Source organism: Meleagris gallopavo, chromosome 6, assembly GCF_000146605.3.
Source record: "Meleagris gallopavo isolate NT-WF06-2002-E0010 breed Aviagen turkey brand Nicholas breeding stock chromosome 6, Turkey_5.1, whole genome shotgun sequence".
NCBI lineage: Eukaryota > Metazoa > Chordata > Aves > Galliformes > Phasianidae > Meleagris > Meleagris gallopavo.
The window spans coordinates 26,042,380-26,062,600 of record NC_015016.2 but is presented as its reverse complement, the minus strand read 5'-3'; the positions used below and the strand labels follow the sequence as shown (position 1 = coordinate 26,062,600).

General features: G+C 39.0%; 1 protein-coding gene across 1 annotated transcript in view; it reads left to right on the top strand.

Annotated features, from left to right (window-relative positions):
• Positions 1-6,955, top strand: part of LOC104911472 (armadillo repeat-containing protein 3-like) — a 35,824-nt gene extending 28,869 nt beyond the window's left edge. Inside the window, exon 7 of the mRNA XM_031554041.1 lies at positions 6,881-6,955. Within this exon, the coding sequence (XP_031409901.1) occupies positions 6,881-6,955 (75 nt within the window). The remainder of the gene's footprint in view (positions 1-6,880) is intronic.
• The last annotated feature ends 13,266 nt before the right edge of the window (positions 6,956-20,221 follow it).

Below are 20,221 nucleotides of genomic sequence, written 5' to 3'. Positions count from 1 at the left end.
ATATTTTATTTGACGTAAAACATAAATAAAACAGCTCTAAAGATTTAGCCAGATTCACCCAATATCTCAGTGGGTCTCAGCTTCAGACTTAGAATCAATGGCATTCTACCCAGGGAGAATATTATCCACTCCTTTCATTTTAATTGATATTAGTACTTAGCTAATAACAATATAATATGAAAGGGTATAATTTACATTAATACAAATATGCTGGGTAAAAAGAAAGAAATGGTGATGCAAGTAAGTTAAGCTTTCTATCTTTCATAGATGAACAACCTTTCTTGGGTAGCAGAAGTCAGGAAAAATATGAAGCAGAACGTTTGTTCTTCAGCTTTGGACAGTGATAGCTTACTGCATTTATGAATAATTCCTTATAGTTTTTTATCACTTTCTACCCCGGAAGCTAAATTAGTTTTACAACTATTAATTGAATTGTCTAACTCACTACACTCTGTGAGATAGAAAGGATTATTAACTCCACTTTACAGATAAGGAAACTGAGACGGGGAGAGGAAACGATTAGCTAGAGGTCACACTGGGAATCAGAGACAGATAAATCCCAAATCTTTCAATCCAGTGCATTAAGTGTTGAACATCATTCCTTCTCCACACAAACAGACACTAGAAATGAGACACAATTCAAATAGAAGCAATTAAAACAAAAATTCATTAAAGATAAAAGCTTCAGAAATTCATCCTATGCTAGTGATCCCAAACATTATTCTCTTCTGTCTCTGTTGCATAGTTTAAAGAGCAGATTATCCCTGCTTCCTTCCTCCCTACACCACCAGTATGTGCAGCACATCAGATCACTTGATACGTCACGTAGCCCTCCTGCAAATATCTGCCCTGCCTACATGCTGTACAGTTTTATATGAATGCAATCACCATTTTCATTGGAATACACACAAGAACTAATGCTGTGAAGTATGGGGCCATCTCTGCAAAGAGACCAGTCTCTATATTACAGAGACGCAACATGTTTTTTCTTTTAAGAAACTGCTGGGCAAGTTCGTGAATACTCTGTGCATGTTTTAACTCTCTAAATGCATGAGGGGATTAACAATAAAACAAACACTTCTTACTTTTGAGATTTGTTTGTTTGACCTTACCACACTCACTGTCCGGTTGTTTAGGAAAGCTCTAGCACACTTCGTACACTTCTAGCACACATCTCATACAGAACAATTTCATCTATCACCACTCTGAATAAAGTATTTGATTAAACCACCTGAATTGGTGTTTATTAGCTGACAGTCGTGAATACGTGAGCTAATTAAACGCTTCCACAGAGTACTTAGTCAACAGATTAGAATTTTCTTTGTTTTGATTTAAACTTCAGCGTCTTTGTTATAACTGCCTTAGCAATTACATCTAATCCTGGATTTCTTTAATTTAACAGATATTTTTCCATTATTTTCCACAGGAAAAATGTCAGGATCTCTATGAAAACCATAATATTATATGGGAAAAAATCAGGTCTCTATAAGATTCCAGTTCTGAAGCAACTTTAGTTTTTGTCTTTAGCACTTCTCTCCATTCTCCCTTCTCCACTGAATACCTGTACATAAGTTATTTCCATTTCTAACAGCGAAAGTGGTCTCATGTTAGTTTCATGGGGCAGAGATATCTCTAAAGAAGAAAATGGAGTTGTTACAGAGCAAACAGTAGGGCAGAAATGCAGATTAGTACAAAAGAAAATGCTTCAAATGTTGCAATTAATTGTTCCAAAAATCTTGTTTTAGCTACAACATTTTTACTGATAACAGCCTTTCTTAAGTTCTCTTGAGCAAGTTTATAAAATAAGGAGTTTCTAAATAGTATCGTGGATCAAAATCAATCTATTTTTAAATGTCTTATTTCAGACCTCTGCAAATTCAGAAAAGAATTAGCCTTTAGATTTTTTTAAAGTAAAATAAACAATATATTTGCCTGTGCTGATTTCAGTGGAACCCCTGGGAATAGGATCTGAAGGATTTTATTAGAGACACATGAAATCTAGAGCTTCAACAAACAACCTGGAATTCAAGAAAATGCAATTAAATACAATTAAAAAGACCTACTAATCATTATTGACACTATTACTGCTGCCCATTATTTTCTATAATTGCACATGATTTTCTGCCTGATAGTCCTGATCACTCTTACAAGGCCCAGAATGTGAATGCATTGTAATGTACCTCTGACTCTCATCAGCTAAATGTTAGGATGAGTTAAATACTAAGATTTGGTCTAGTTGTAGACAGAATATTTATTTGGCTTGTGGATGGAACACTTCTTTTAATTACTTGTGATTGTTCTTAGGACTGAATATATTCGATGAACAAAACTGTTGTGTAAAGAATGATAGATGAATATTTGAAAAACTGTCAGAGATCCTTCCCAATATTCTTTCCACATAGCAACAAAACAAGTTCAGTTTATTACTTTTATTTAAGAGTATCTAAGAAACAGATTTTATAATAAAAGTCTCCTGTTTGTTGATGACAAGTATAATAGCCTTTTTTAAACCTCAAATCACACATTTAAACTACAGCTATAGGGCATTAAAAGCCTGTGACATAAGGCAGCTGCACATTAAAAAAAAAAAAAAAGTAGGAAAGAAGGAAAGAAGGAAAAGAAAGAAACAGCCCTAAAAAACTCTGGAATGAAGCACTGCCCCCATTTTTGACCAGAAGCACTCCACAGAGGCAAATATGCTCGGTTCATGATGCTCCCAAATGCCTGGGGCTATGTAAGGGACAGGGACTGTCAGTGGCTCATGGACTGTCATGTCTGCACCCAGATTAATTTTCAAACCCATCCCCAGCAATTCCTCTAATACTCATTGTTGCCTCCTGAAATGCTGTGCAGAGGCTTCATCTGCTTCAGCTCCATTTTGGGTGCCAAGAGGAACGGAATGTTCTGCCACAAAATCCAGACTACAGCTGTGTCTGTTTAGCATTTTGTTTTGAGGCAATACAAATCCCAAGAGCCCCCATTTACTGCAGGTTGGGCTCTTTCTGAAGAGCCCAACCTGATGTCTGTTCTCCATATAGCCACCAATTGCATTTCAGTCCCTTATGGGAGCACATGAGCCTGTGACAGTGCTTATCACTTCGGGGTATGTTTGCATTGCTGCTGGTCAGTCGAGATCAGAGGTGTGCACAGGAAGCAGATCTTGGGGCTGTTTGACCTGCTCTTCTGTTCACAGTGCAGAGAAGTATCAGAGAAACCTAAACTGGATTCTTTGAAGGTAGAACTAACCCAGAAGATGTATTCCAAGAGTTTCTCCTAATGTGCTGCATTTACTAATGAGCATTCAGTGGCTGGGCCAAGATCTAATCTGCAGTAAATCCTCCAAAGTGCATATTGTGGATGTTAGGTTCTCAGCAGCAGCTGCTTCACTCTGCAGATCTGTTTTTCTCACAGCGTGATGCTTGCTAACCTAAACAAAGCCTCAGATAGCTCCAAACCACATGTGATGATAGTGGTGATGGTTTGGGGGGCCAAACTGAAACTAGTCTGAAGTAAAGGCTCTGAAATTCTCATAATGTAAAGAGTACTGATTAATTCATTGACTGTTACTTTATTGCACAAAATTACTTGCCAATGTGGATGTAGAGCTCTTTGCTGTCAGACAGTGGCTTCTGATGCTTAGCCATGCCAATCAGAAAACAGATATCCCAGCTCCTTCAAAAATATACTGTTTCTGACAACTGAACATTTATGCACACCTCTCTGATGCTGTAACTCTATTGCATTCCTGCAGCTGAGACTGCAAGCAGGCAGAGCTGGGATATGTGCTACCACAAAGACCCTGCGATGGGCTGAGAAGGAACGCTGGTTTTCATAGCTCTACTCAGTTAAGATTTAAATTCCATCATACAGCTTTTTCTGATGGTTTATTTAAATCCTGCAAATGCAGTTTTATTTTATTAATGTGCTCTACATCCGATTAAATTTTGTGTATTTTTTTTTATCTCCCCATATCACCTAGCATTAAAAGTAGACTAACTGGAATATAAATAAATACATAAGTGAACTCAAATCCACCATAATTCTGCTGGGTCTGATTTCATGGTAGCATTAATCAGAACTGAAATCATTGAAAATATTAGAGTGCTCTTGATAGGTAGTGTCAAAAAGGAGTCCCCCAACTGCATTGCAGCTTCTGCTCTTGGAGACTTTAAACACCAAAGAGGATATCATGATAGAGCCTAAAATTAATCCGACGCAAGGCCAAGACATGTCCTTCAGAGTCCCTATGAAAAGGGAACGTGCAAGATTTGACCAAATCTCAGAACTCAAAAAGTGTAAATGAAGGTTTTGATACATCTCCACCTTCTGCCTTGTGGTTTCAGTCCGCTATAGAATTAACCTACAAAAGAGTATAAATCATGGCAGGACTACAGACGGAGATCAAGGCTGCTTTAGATTAAGTTTTAGGTATATATCATGGTTCAGCACCACCTGTTTTGTATTGAAAAAGAATAATACTTAAGGGATATTTATTTCAGTATAGTAAGAATCTTAAGAGCTTACATAGTCCTTTAAAGAATATACTGAAATTAAAGACAAAGTCCTACATGGGAAACTGACATTCCTTAGCATCTTTCAATAGACAGTCAACAGTTTTATGATAGTATTGTAAATAAAAACCATTCGTAATATACATTATTTTCACCAGCATCCTGTAAAAATCATCACCATTACTTATATTGTGCTACTCACATATTTTACAGACATATCCTGTAAGTTACAAAGAATAAACTTAAATCATACTACTCGCTGACAAATTTCTGTTATGCACCTATATTTATGAAGAATTTTATAAAAAGAATGTATTTGCTTCTTTCTAGCTACGCTCAGATCTATTTAATTTTCCTGTACTAGACTTCAGATAAAGTGGATTAAAATACATATAACTTTTTATTTATGCACTGTATATGAAATTGTTGCACAGTATTTCAGTTGCTGTTTTATAACTTTCTTCTTATTGTTTTGTTTTCTCAGTGTCCCCAGCAAACGAAGAACTCGATGAATAACCACATACTGTCCTTGAGCCCTGCAGTTACCCATTCCTCTATACAGTTTCAGCCACTTATCCGTGGTAGGAGAACTCTCAGAACTTCACAGTTGGATTCATGATAGCCCACACAATGGCTCTGGAGGGATTTGAGATTTTTTAGTGATTCTTAGAATCCAAAGTTACACAGACTCCTGTTTCCTGAGTCTGGTCACAGGAGCAGCAGCACTAGTAGCATGCCAGGTGCACTGGCAGCCATGCAGCCAGCTGGCTGGCAAAAGTGATTTCTCCCTTCTGTTCATCTCTCGTGTCCAGTTTTGGCAGTCCCAGCACAAGAAAGACATGGACTTACAGTCCAGCCTGGCAAAGAAAAGGCTGAATGGAATCCAGCTGCCACTTGTATTGCCCAACTGGCACCTTTCTCTGAGCTGCACAGAGAAAGGACAAGAGACAAGAATCAGGTTGCAACAAAGGACATTTGGAGTGGACAGAGAAAAAAGTCATCTATGGGAGTGCTTAAGCACGGAAACAGGTTGTCTTGAGGATGTAGGAATCTGTCAATTTGATCAGGCACTGGAACAGGCTGCCCAGGGAGGTGGTTGAGTCACCATCCCTGGAGGTGTTCAGGAGATGTTTAGATGCTGTGCTACCTGGTTTAGTGGGGAACTGTTGGTGGTAGGTGGGCAGTTGGACTAGATGATCTCAGAGGCCTTTTCCAACCTTGATGATTCTGTAATTCCATGATTTATCCTTGAAGACAGAATTTATCTGGAGAAGGCCCACTGTGACTTGAACGCTGACCCTGCTCTGAGCAATGGGCTGGATTTGATGACCTCCAGAAGTCCTTTCCAACTCAATTCTAAGCCTACAAGCAAAGCTTGCTATCCTTCCACTATAATGCCTCTCATATCTAGTTTTTCACCATCTATACACTAAATCTGTCATCTACATCCTCACAATCTTGCATCCTGATTAATTCAAAACTGCTGTTTTCAGGCCATCTGTTATGCATATCCCCCCTCAATTGAGTATATACGAAATATAGCAGCCACGTTATTCCCTGACCACAGTTTTGACATTACTGACTTCTTATGTCTCATCACACTGCTGCTCATTTCCCCACACAGTGCAGTGGGTTTGATTGCCAATTTGTCAGATTCTGCCACTGGGATCTGCCTGTGCTGGCAGATCCATGCAGCAAACCATGCACTGTCACCTGCCCTCCCAAACTGGTGCTGGAACACCTTCCAGCCCTCCATTTCTCTCACACACAGTTCACTTACTGTGATGTTTTTTCAAGAAGCTGTCAGATGATGTCGACCGAGAAAGGTTACAGTGTCTGTCAATCTGTTTTTTTTTAAATGATTACATACTCTGCATGTTCCCCAATACTGTGGTACATCTTAAACTTCTAAGCAAACATTGGAAATTATTCACCTTCAGTAAAATAATTAGAGCAGTTTTTTCAAAGTGCATAGATTTGCAAACACACTAAGGGACATGCTTCTTCCTAAATGCATATTCAGGGTAAATGCTTGTTTTCCAGAAATACCAGTGAGAGACAGGTGTGCCCTCTTTCAGCACATTTACTTTCCATATTTATTTGCTGAAGTATTTTTCCAAGTCCACAGAAATCTCCACATTTCTCAAGGCAAGTCTTGAAAATTTGGTTCTTAATATGACGCAAATACAATAGCAAAAATAAAAATATCACAAATGACCATGATAGATCTTCAAGCTGCTTTACAGTCCAGTATTACTTATGAGTTTTTGCTGGATATGAAATTTAAAGTGAGAATGGAAAATAAATTTCTGAAACGTATATAGTGTTTTTTATAATGCTTCTGTTTCTTTGATTCTGTTCAATGGCAGTGGAAGACTGTAGTTGAAGTGGCAGTGCACACAGTGGAGAAGGACAGTGGTAACCTGGGAAGTAACCAGGAATAGTTGTGAGTAATGAGGATGAATTAATTCCTAACAAAGCTAGCCTTGAAAAAAACCCAACAAAATGTACCTTGAAAATACAAGTCAATTGCACATATAAAACGTATGCAAACATAGCCAGGCAGCTGCACTCATCACAGGACTGTATGCTTATTTTCACCAGACTGCCCTGCCACAGCTTTATACTAGAAATGGAGCCATTGTATAGCTCTATGTCCTGAGTGGAATGGAGGTTAAATCCATCAGGCCTGCTAAGGTTTAATAAGTATGGGAATTATGTATCACTCAAAGAAACTGCATTTCAGGGATAGTTAAAAAAAAAAAGTTAAAAAATTAAAAATATTTGAGTCTCACAGCTTCCAAAGCTTCAGCTATAAATGGGTGGAGATAGGTTCCTCTACCGGGCAGTTCAGAGCAGGACTCCCAGGAGTCATAGAATCCTAGAGTGGTTTGGATTGGAAGGAATCTTAAATATCACCCAGCTCAAACCTTGCCCTATCCCTATAGGACCTGGTAAAAAGTCACATTCTGTCTTATAAAACCCCTTTAGATACTGAAATGCCTAAAACCAGATTGTGAACAAAAGGGTGAAAATCATCCTGCATATTAGTATGCATAAATGTAGGTATATGGTTACAAATGTAACATGTGAGTTAGGTGCCTAAGCTCCCATTCTGTATTGGTGATATATTCACTACAGCCAGTGGAGTCTCTAAAACTATGCAGCTGAGTAAATGGACTCGTGCCATCATTTATACCCACGTTGTGCTTCTGCAGAGATTCTCCTGGCAGTGAGGGTGTTGTCCTGGCCTCTGGCTGCTGTTCCAGAAGAACACTGTTCTCCCACATATCTGCTCCAGACCTGCTACGCCTGAATACCTGATGGAATCTCAGATGGTGCTATGTGCCTGTGCTAAATGAATTGGCTTGTGGTGGTGGTGTTAGGATGAGCTGAATTTTGTTCTAGCCTCCATGGATGTACTAACTAGATTTGCCCCTGAGAATAACAACTCCGTTAAGTGCAGTAACACATGCAGGTTGCTCTTTGTAGATAGATCAACCTGCAAACAAAACCCCTCCCAAAGGCTTGATTCAGATGCTTGTACACAGTCATCTGGTGATGTCACTTGAGATGTCCCATGGTCTTTAGCAGGTCACTGCAAAAATAGTCAGTCCTAGGGCACGTTTGGCTGCTACCCGAAGGTATCTGAAATGTCATGTGGTACCTCCACGTGCAGGCAACCAAGTTACAATGAAAAATGAACTAATTCTATAAGATACACTGAAACGATTAAAAGAAAGTGATAAGAAATCCAGAGGAACAATAAAAAATCATCATCAGTTATTCAGTATCAAATGTTGTGTGAATCAGTTCTTGGCACAGTAGAGTGGAAAGGGCAGCCGGTACTGGTGAGTCCAGTCCATGCCACCCTTGGCACGACATCCTAAAGCCCTCTCCAAAAACATAACTCCTGTCCTTGAGCAGATAACTCCTACCACTCTAACAGCCAAATGTGTTAATCAGGTATAGCTCAGAGGTATATGTAATAGTTAGACATGTTCAGTACTTTTCACTGGAAAGAACTATATTTTTATTGTTTCTTATGCTCTTTCCTTTCCTCTGTAAGGGTGGATATGAGACAAGCTGGATATCAAGCTGCAAATTATGGGATATCTGCCCTCAACTCTCTGTTTACAACTCTGTTAGAGAAAGTTGATGCACTTACTGGATAACAACTCTGCATTTTCCATGTCTTCAGAAAAAAAACTGCAAACAATTACATCATCTTTGGCACTGCCACGGTTCATTTTGGACCAAGAATCAGCTGTCTAGATCGTGATAATTTGATCTATCTTACGCCAAATGAAAAAAAGAAGAAATTCCAGAAAAACCCTATCTTTCAAAGTGCTCTGACAAATTAAGCTACTTTAGGGAAGGATTATTAACATAAATAATGAATTAGTTTTGTACTGGATTGTCTGTGTAATGGGATGTCAGAAATGTCTGTGGCTGGACCCCAAACTGCACAGTCAACAGAACTTAACCTCACTAACTGGAACTGAGATATGGATTTGGTTCTAAGTCAAAGGAAGTGAGCAGTGATCACTTCCTACATCTTTGTTCATTTTTGATTTGAAAATCTTTATGAGAAAATTCGATATAAGGTAGAGGAAGAATAATATGAATACCAACTTGGCGTTAAAATTTCATTGAAAAGAATCAATGCACCAAAATTATAGAAAATACACCAAAATTATAGAAAACTTTGCCTGCCAGAAGACTAAGGAGTGCTATATTATGAATGCATAATTTCTTGAATACAAATACAAACACTGGCAAAATCTTAAACAGTACTGTTTCTATCAGTCAAAACATTTGTGTGCCCAGTGCACCAGAATACCCCTTGATGCATCCACATCATCTTTATTTAGCACAATATATTACTTGCAGATTGAACTTGACAGCTATGACCAGCTTATAAAGCAGTCCCACACAAAGTACAGCCCCCAACAGTACTTGTAGTAGGGGATTATTTTCTGGTTCTAGATACTTGTTGTAACAGTCTCTCTCTTTTTTTCTTTTTCTTTTCTTTTCTTTTCTTTTCTTTTCTTTTCTTTTCTTTTCTTTTCTTTTCTTTTCTTTTCTTTTCTTTTCTTTTCTTTTCTTTTCTTTTCTTTTCTTTTCTTTTCTTTTCTTCTTCTTCTTCTCTTCTCTTCTCTTCTCTTCTCTTCTCTTCTCTTCTCTTCTCATTATTACAATATTCTGTCCTCTTTCAGTAGAGACTTTGCAAATATGTGACTTGATTTCTTGCTGTTTGTTGCACGATGTGAGTAAAGCCTCCCATCTTTTTCATCTGAAAGACGTGAGGGACTGTGCAAGACGTGAGTCCGTGGCAATCAGGTCCACCGCTGAGCTCAGCCTTCAGCCCTGCCAAGCGTTTCACACCGCTTGCAGAGCTCGGGCAGCTAGCTCCCGCCTGGCATTCTCTTGCAGCTGGGGCTCCAACACACACATTGATTCAGCATTTACACAGCTCCTTTGATTCGACGCATGAGATCATGGAGCAGGAATGAAGCTGTTGCACGGCCGTGCTGCCGTAGCGAAGCCTCCTGCTCGCAGGGGTCCTGCTGAGGGATGCGTGCCGTCTGGCTGCAGCCCAATTCCCCAGCTCCGTGCCCGCCCACCTCGCCGTGCTGCCTGTCGCCTGTCCTAGGGCAGCGTTCTTACAGGTACCGAAATAAACTGGACCCGGGAGCACTGCTACCTGAGATCGTGCGATGCACAGAACTTGGAGTTTAGAATAAAGCAGAGAGTGCAATAAATCCCCTAGTATTATATTTAGTAATGGCATCATTTGTGTCATTCAGGAAAGCGCTCTCGATTCGTAAAACCCCACAGCTCTGAATAAATCACTTCTACAGTGGAGTGTTTGACTGATGAGACACTAACTGTCCTATAGTGAGAAAATTATTCAGACTGGGAAGATGACAGGTTCCGAGCATGAAAAACAATAAGCCACAGAGAAGCTGGAAAGAACAGCGTGTACAAAAGACCAAAGGGCAATTGTCACTATCCCTGAGTAATGACCATAACAACAGGTGCTAAAACATACAATACAACTATATAGAGCTAGCCAATTTCTGGAGTGGCAGAAAGTTCAATAGCCAAGTGAAACCCTTTATAAGCGAGAGCGCCTCATTAGCACAATGAAAGGGACCAATAAAAATCGGTAGAGATCTTGTTTGCAGTGCCCAGAGGCCTGCAGTGCGAAAAAGCTCACTGTTTTCCCTTTGCATCTCATCTCTCTATGCTGCAGCTAATACAATAGCTGCCAAGTGGAAGAATAAGCTAAAATTTTCTACAGCATTGAAATTGTTACACTTTCTTTCCTTGTCTTTTTTGCCAACAAGATTCCTGCCTTACCAAGTACAGCATATAATTATTCCAATTTTTACTCGTGAAGATGTACACTTTTTCTGATCTAGCCTGCCTGTCATATCTTGTTATAGCTTACAGAAATCTAAAATGTGCTCTTCTGATAAACTGACAGAATAATAACAGAGATATGTATAGTTAATAATTGTGATAGGGTTTCCACATTATTCTGAGAAAGACGGAAGTGAATATTATGAATAACACTCTAAATGTAATTTATATGAAAGTATAAATCCCTACCAGCTGTTCCAGTTTACTAACAGTCCTGAAATATTATCAGGTATTAATTGCTAATAAGCATGATTCATTATGACTTACAGTGAGCTGATTTACTGCTCTCAGTAGTGAAGCAAGCAAAGAGAAATTGGCAAGGAGCAGTTGTGAAAATTAAAAATATTTTTACTTATCCATAGGCCTGCCAAATATGAATTAATGTTTGTTGTAGAGCATGTCAGTACTTGTGCTGATATTCAGTACCTATGTCATGCGGAGCCTTTCTTTTTTTTCCTTTAAATTTACAAACACTTCACACAGCAGAATAAAGGAGCTCTATTGTAACATTGTGCCGCGGAGCTCAGCCAGCTGCAGATATGAAGTGGTACCAAGCTGTCATTTGGGGAAATGCTGCATCCAGATTTGTTAGGTCCAGTCAGATAGACCTGAAGGGATATTTAGTGGAATATTCTCCTGTATAATTGCAAATGACTTCAATGGTGAATTCAAGAGGTCTGAGAACAGGAAGCATAAGCCCCAGAGAATGATTTTTCGTTTGAAAGGCACATTAGCTTTAATCCCAAGCATATGTCCCTACCTCCTGCATGAATACAGGAAAATCCAACAGAATAAGCAATACCATCCTTTGATTTATTTCTCTGACTGCTCGCACTTCAGCTTTGTCATCGAGCGATCCATTTCAGCCTCATCTGGGCACCTTGCATCTCTTTCATTCTGTTGTTTCTCAAGGCAGTTCTTGCTGCTGCTGCTGCCTTCCTAGTAATGCACAAAGAGATTTTGGCATGAACATCTAATGACAAAGGCCTTTGAAAATTATAGAACTCATTTTTTAAAATTGTTTTGTGTGGTCGGTAGCTTGCAGCACCACGCCAAACAGAATCGTCAAATGGCTCAGTGGACTGAGATCAAAGATGGGCACCTGCGAGCAGAATCCTCTATTATCCTTTCAGTGTCAACAGTAATTGTTGCTAATTGAACAAGTTTGTTTAATAGTAATGCAGCCCAAGAGACCATATTCTGAGCGGATGGAAATAGATCTGGTTCTGCTGAAGTCAGCTCTGCTAATCCATACCAAGTGAGGAACTGACACAAAGAGGGGAACAGTTAACTCGTTGCTTAACCTTATGAGCTGTGTGACCAGCTGCTGGAACTGATGTCTCAGAACTTGGCCTGATAAAAGAAAAAAAAAGATTTTTCTTTGTCTAAATTTAACTGAAGTTAGGTACACACTTTGATATCAGTAGTCTAGAATATGTCCAACTGGACTTTAAGATAATAAAAATTAAAAGTTTAGAAGGACGCAAGAAGCTAGCCATCATTTTCTAAACGCTTTTACAAACTGATTTTCCTTTGCAAGAATCAAAGCTCCTCTTCTCCCCACCTAAATTTAACACACAACTCCAATCAATCAGCAAGCAGCAAAACCACAGTTCTAGTGTACAGATTTAAACGTTTAAAAAAGTAAATAAACAGAAATTCAGCACACCTTCAAAGCAGGCACCTTTATAAAAAGAGCTTGAATTAGAGCGTGGGTCTATCAGATACATTTTAAATCCTGGCACAGTGAATGGGGTGAAAAAAAAAACAACAACAAAAACCAAACAGCAACACAAAGGGCAAACAATCATTAAAAATAACTTCCTTTAATAGTAAATTAGATAGAGCTTTAAAATATATCTATTAAATGCACCACACTAGCTTGACTGTCAACAGCAAAATTATATACAATCAATGCTTTCTGGAGTAGCAGTTCATGTTAAAAATGAAATAATGTTATTTAGGGAGAGACTAAAAATAATTGTGATTGTAAACATAAATACTTTTTATTTCAGAATCGGTGCTGGTTCCTTCACTCAGCTTAGGCAGGAGAGACTAAAATGGCTCCAAAGCCCACCCTGTCCTGTCTGGCTACCTGGCAATTCAGGCACACCTGATTTATTAGTGCTTGCAGCAGTTCCCAGCAGTGTCATAACGCCAATGCGATGCCGAGCTGCCGTGCAGATTGTGAGGTAAATGTCTACAGGAGTGCATGCTTTCAAGGCTGACCCAGCTGCGGTCTGAGCAGAGGAAGGTCGGCGTGGCTCTGGAGGTACACAGGATGTCGCACTGCGTGCTGCTGAGCAGAGGGCTGAGTAACACTCGGCCCTGGTGGTAAACCCAGCACTATCTACTTACAATGCTTCTATTATTACTTTTGCTTCAGCTGTAGTAACCCCCCCATTATGTTTACCACTTATTACATCACTTACATTATTAAAAATAATAATTAAAAAAAATCAATAAACAACCAAAGAAACAAACACATTAAGAAAAGAACTTGCAAAAACTCACTTGTCTAAATGCACTGCCGTGAGAGCAGCCATATATTCAGCATGAACATAAAGAGTCCAAGCTCTTTCTTTGCGATGAGAAGTGAGAAGCTTTCTAAAACAGAGACGCAGTGGGAGCCATTGCCCTACGTACCGGGCAGAGCCAGGTGGGTACGAGGCACTGCCATCCAGAACTGGTGCCAATACTGGGGGCTGTAGAATGGAGAAATGGATTGAGGCTCCAAAGCACAAACAGAAAGCAGGGCAAATTACAACGTGTAGTAATAATGTAGCCATGGGATGAACAGTTTTGAGATGGCCCTCTGGAAAGAGAAGTTGGGAACTACCAGCAAAGAAACTTCAGCTGATGTGGAAAGAGGAAATGACTTACAGTGCCTCTAAATAAACAACATTATATTGTAACTGTGTCTCTCTCTTTTGATTCCACTGATATTAGCTAATTGTGTGTATTACAGTGAAGAAAATATAGAAAAAAATACAAACCCCATACAAAACCAGCAGCATTTGAACACTGGCTGGTAATTCTACGTTGGCAGTGATAGCATCTCTTACTTCATGGTAAGCACAATAGAAAAAGAATCAGTAACGTCTGGCCTTAAAAAAAACTTTTGATACAGAATTGTTCATTTGCTGGTGGTTTCCTGCACCGTTACCGAAGGCATGAGGTGTGGATTATGGAAATACCATTACTACATTTATCTCTTTAATTTATCTCAGATAACCTGCAAAAGCTTACAGGTTGAGATACGACACCATGAAACTATGTTGTGTAAAAGCCAATCTATTAAGAGTACACGGCATATGGAGAGACTATTTTAAATGATCACCAAAGCACAGAGGCATGAAGTCAGTAAGCAACGTTTCAGAGTATATAATCTATATTTCTGGAAAAGGAATTTGCTCAACACCACATTCCCCAAAAGAAAAACCTTGGCAACGAACAGGAACCAAATCTGCATTAGCTGAAAAGAGCAGGCCCAGGAGTGCTTCCAGGCTCTGTGCTTTGTGTGTGCTGAGCTGCATGCATCCTGCATCAGAGACCAAAACCCAGAGCCTCTCCAGTTTGCATCTTCCCCCTCCTCATCCCCATTTTGGTTTGTACAAGAAGGTCCCTGGCTCTGGTGGGTGAAGAAAACAAGATCCCCGAGTGCCTCACAAAAGCAGCCTGGATACACTGGGTACAGCTTCATTCAGTCTGGGTATAATAATTTGTGTGTCTGCCTCATTATAAGAAAGGCAACAGAAAAACCCAACTATACAGTCTAAAAACTTTGTTCAATACCTTTACCCTCAGCATTGGAGACCACACCCTCAAGCTGTTGTCCAAGGGTCTGTCCATGTTTGGAAAGTTTTTACTGTGTTCACATCAGCCATCAATGAACCATGTAATGCAACAGAACATGTGTTATTACTATTCCGGACAACAGGGATTCTGCAAAACCACACAGCACTCAGCCCTGTTCTGATCTTAGCACAGCAAAGGATGGTCCTGGGCACTCTGCTCTGGGTGGCCCTGCTTGAGCAGGGGTTGGACCAGATGGACCCAGAGGCCCCTTCCAACCTCAGCCTTCTGGGATTTAGAGAAATATTTATCAGTACGTTTCTACTCAGAACTAGGCAAGTAGCAAATGCGTACTTTTACTAGAGGCAAGATCCAAGAACCTCTAACTTAACAGAAAAAGCAGAAGACAAAGGACAGTTGTGTTGCACAATATGTTATGCAGCACTCTGCGCACAGCTCTGTAACATTCAGTCCAGATGCCCTACAAACCTCCTGAATACACTTTGCCAAACACCCAAAATGGTTGGGCTGAGGACCAATTTCTTAATATCCAGAAATAGGAAACGTTTTGGTAGGCTGATAGCAAGCCAAGATAATTTCCAAAACAAGTGATGCCAAAACAATAATTGGATAGTAATAAAGCCAGGAAAGAGGGAGGAAATTAAAAATAAGTTCCAGCTAAAACATGAGCCTCAGTGCTACGCAGCTTCAGGGTCACTGTCCTAAAGCACAGCTAGACTCATTTCTTTTGCTCAAATTTCACTTTGCCCAGCTTTTAGAAGAGCAAAAAGGCAAGAGCTTGGCTGATTTAGATCTATATGCAAGCTGTGAGTTACGTTATTTTGACAATAAGGCCTGGCACCACAAAAAGCCTTTGGAGACAGCAGTGCTGGCATGCTTCAAGCTACCCATGGGTTCATTAAGCCGCTGGCCAGGAAGATGCTGGATTCTCATCTCTAGTCTGAGTCTGGCAAAACCTCTCCACAACAAGTGTTTCCTTTAAGATTAGGAGGGAGGGTGTGTGAATAAACAGATGCTCTGATTTCCTACAAAAATTCCCCTGCCTATGAAGAGGCAAGAATGAAAAACAGTTTGAAGATACTTCATTATCTCTAAATATGTTTGTCTGACTTTAAAATAGTTCAGAAATAAAGGATGCTTACACACTCTCACAGCTAAACATTAGAAAGCACAATAGAGGTATCCCAGCTAAAATTAAGGAATGTGATAACATTTAATAGCAATATATTAACTGTTAATTTAAATAACTTTTAAATATATTTTTCATCTCTGAACCAATTTTCCAGACCAAGAGGTTATTTTCAGTTGATAAAAAATAACAGCTTTCATTGAAACTAGTATCTTTTTCAGCAAATATTATCTGTATGACTTTTGTTTGCGTAACTACAATCTTAGAAATGTTTGTTGTTGCTTTCTGGATTTCCAAATTCAGAAGAAAAATCTCTACAGGGAAATCTTCTTGTCTTTCTCAGTTGCAGACCTATTTTGCCTCAATTTTTAAGCAAAAGGAAAATAAAAATGTAACTCTGTACTCCGTACTGTTTTCAGAGTTGAGAAAGTGATGCAAATTACAGCGTAGATCAATGAAGAGGAACGAAAGAAAAAGAAAAAAATTGCTCATTTTCTCCTCCAAACAAGAAACAAAGGGAAGAATACAAAAGAAGTAAAACATCCAAATGATGAACAAGAAATGAGAATTCTAAATCTATAATTAAAAGAGCAGACTTTGACCAAGAGAAATTTATGTTTTGAATACTATAGCAGTGAAACAACTTAAAAATATTCATTAAACTATCTCCTATATTTTGCAAGTTTAGTAGTCTTCAAAGCCAAAATAAGGACAGAGCTGTCATTCCTTTGGCAAGGCTTACCAGGAACAGTGCTGCTATAAGAATGGAAATGAAACAGCATAATTTGTCCTGAGGACACTACAAAGTGTTCAATTTTTGAAGGATGTATCTCTTGAGAAAGCAAGAAATGCTTTAAATACATTTGCTGACATGCTGTGTGAAAATATCTAGCCAGAAGTATGCGTTGTGTTAGATAGATGGTGAAAAAGGTGATTCCTTCAGTCATCCTTTCCTTCAATCATTCCCTACATTCACCCCTTAACATCTCTGCCAATATGCACAGTTTTCAAATACCACGTTCAGCAACAAACATAGGTCTTTATTTCCATCTATGTTAGCTAACATACTTGTTTTTAAAAAACAGAAGTATAATAGCAAGGTAATTTAAAACACAATGTCATTTTCTTAAGATACCTGTGCCCTAAGAAACAAGCATGTCACCTCCTGATTCACCAGATACCACCTAGGGATACCCTGCCTAATTTTGCATTGCTTCAGCAATGTTTCAGCAGCAGTACCTGAGGACATAAATGAACTTCAGCAAAAAACACTTTTTATGATAGGGGCTTCCAAAGTGTCATGCCTCACAGGCACAAATTCAAATACAGAAATATTGAGGTATTTTCTAAGTTAGTTAGTCATGTCAGTTAAACAACAAAATCAGTTTCATTTTATCATCTTGTTCAGGGTTATGCAGGAAGCCTATGGCAGAGCTGAGATCTCTGTTCCAGGCTTAAAACTTGCACTGCTGCACCATCTGCTCCTTTCCATGCGTCTCTGAAGACATTAAATACAGATGCAGAAGTACAACAGTGTGACACACCATTATCAAGCAATCAGATCCAGGCAGTTCCCAGATCTAGGTGCAGTTTCTAAATGAAAGTTCTAAGCACTTTGTCATTTCAAAACTAGGACTAATACATTCACAAGAAATAATCACCTATTAATTTAGCTTTAATGTGGTGTAGAAGGCAAGCCTACTAGAGAATACTACTACAAAGGCAGGACATTTTTCAGTATTCCCAGTCCATACCTGGTGAAGGAAGGGTGCCTGGAGAAAAGCCCACTTGCAAGCCAAAAGAATGAAAGTTCACTGTGTTGATTTCCCTTCTCCCTCCCCGCCCCCCCCAAAGAGGTCAATTGACACTGATATCAGGTATTTTAATGTTGAAGTAATATACCAAACTGAAATGCAAAGTAGATACACTGTAAATCATTACTCCAAAAGCCAGCTGCTTCTTGTCAGAAAAGGAAAGTTCCTTTTAACTGTCTTCTGAGACTGATATAAAACAAGTTATATGACAAGGTTTTTTTGTACCATATGTTATCAGGTATTTCTTAAAGCATAAATTATGACCAATTTTTTTTTTTTAATGGAAAAGAAGAATTATTCCAGACAAGCAATCCAGCTAACAATAATTCCACTTCTGATGTTTCAGGAAATGAGAAATGACTCCCCCAGTGGTGCTTTCAGTAACACTAGGAAGATCATTTGAAACACCTCGACATGCAAATTTCTAACACACTCAACAAATACTTGGATTTCGCAATAGCTTATGTGTTCAAACCCTTATGAAATTAAAAATTAAAAATGTTGCTTCAAGATATTCTTTCAAATATGTTTTTAATCCACACTTGATTTATTTTTGCAAAAGCCTTAATTTCATCAAATTGATAGGACATTTGGCCCTGTTCCTTCATAGTTCCTTTATAGTGGCTTTGTCATAAGCTAAATCATCAGAAGAAATTTCATTAAAATGTGTAGTTAATAAAGTCCTTATTCAGTCTATTAGATATTTAATCTCTAGAAAGCTCTTTAATTTCATAATCTCCAAACTTTAATGCAATAATATGTTTTGTATATATTTTTGTGTTATTATAAATTATATTTCAATAAAATATTTCTATCATTCATGAATATTTTTCAGTTATAAACCCTCATGGCATGTTGTAACGATTCTCATTAGTCCCCTTCCTTTGCTTCCTCATTAGAATGTTGTTACTTAATGACAGCGTTGGACTATTTTCACAAAAATAAATTAAAAATCATTTTTTTCTTGATCTATCTGTGTGATTATGACAAAGCACAATAAAAAAAATCCTGCATTTATATGGCTGTCACGGTGCTTGACTGTCTCTACCCATGGCAAACATAAAAACAAAGACAAAAGATAATCTCTGCAAAATTCATTTTCACAGTATAGTAATACCCCATTTATTTAGACTATGGAGCAGGTAAGTGCCCACGTGTGCTCATAGTGCTTACTTTCCAGCCACACAACCAAATAGAAAATGACAATGGACTGAGGAACACGGAAGGGATGTGCTCAAATCTCACCTGGCATGTGCTCAAAATGCCACACAAACACACACTCCTGGAGGTGCTTCTGGCTGCTGAAGGCTAGGCATGTAATCATGGCATGAATAACATCTGGGCAAGAGAGAAGCGTGCTCATCTTTCTCCAGGTCATCTGCTGTTGTCCTTGCTCCTTACTGCCTGTATGCTAGTCTACTTCACAATACAGATGCACATTCATAACTTTTGTGAGATGGTGCTGGTTATGAGCATGAGAATCTTTAACCTTCAAGTAACTGAACATGTTGTTCCAGGACTGCCTTGAAATAGTGATCATGGACCTCATTATCAGAACCCTCTTCTTTCACATTCTTCGTTAACAATTATTGTTTATTTGACTGTTCATATGGAAATAAAGAAAAGATACAACTAAGTAGGGAGACTGGCTGTTTCAAATATAATTCTGATCATAAAAATTACCACCACTGAAGATAAGAGAAGCTATCGTCATGGAGACCTTTTTGTTTCTGGCTAGCTCATCCCAGATAGTAACTAAGCATCCACCAGCTCCTTGCTTATTACCTACTGCCAGTGGGATGGGAGAATGCATTGGAAAAGCAAGAGCAAGAAGGAATTTGTGGGTGCAGATACAGGCAGTTCAGTAAGTGAAGGAAGAAAAATAAAAAATCAACGCAAAAACAATCATTCAGCACCTCTCACATGGAGACCAGCCACTTTCCAGGCCAATTTCAGACAGAAATCATGCAGTTCAGTGTGATTGCTTCTGTCTGCTAGACCCAAGTCAAGTATGAAAGGTTCTCACTTGCTTTCCAGTGGCGGTGCTGATCGGTCTCGATACATTTTCGGGGGGAGTGGTGATGCTAGAAGTGGATGAGGTGTCATCACACAAAGTGCTTCTCTACGTCTGAAAACGATCCACTTACTCTTCTGTTATGACCATAGTCATTTTTATTACAGTATAAACCAATAAACAAATAGGCCTGGACCTATTTGTGCTAAGATCTCTACAGATTGATACAGCTTGTAATAACAAAACTGAGTTTACCCTTGCAGAGCAACATCATAAAAAAAAATCGGGGAGAAAGCAATGATATTTGTAACAAAAATAAATCCCAGAAGGGAGTTAATAGCGGCTGTAATTTCTTTACATGTGATTACCTAATTTTTAGTTCTAAAAAGAATTATATTCGCCCATTTCCACTTGCTGTCCACCGACAACCTGGAGCGGTCGAACGGGCAGACACGAAGCGGGAGGCGCCATCAGCCTCCTCAGCGGCCGTCCCGCCTTCCCGCCCGCC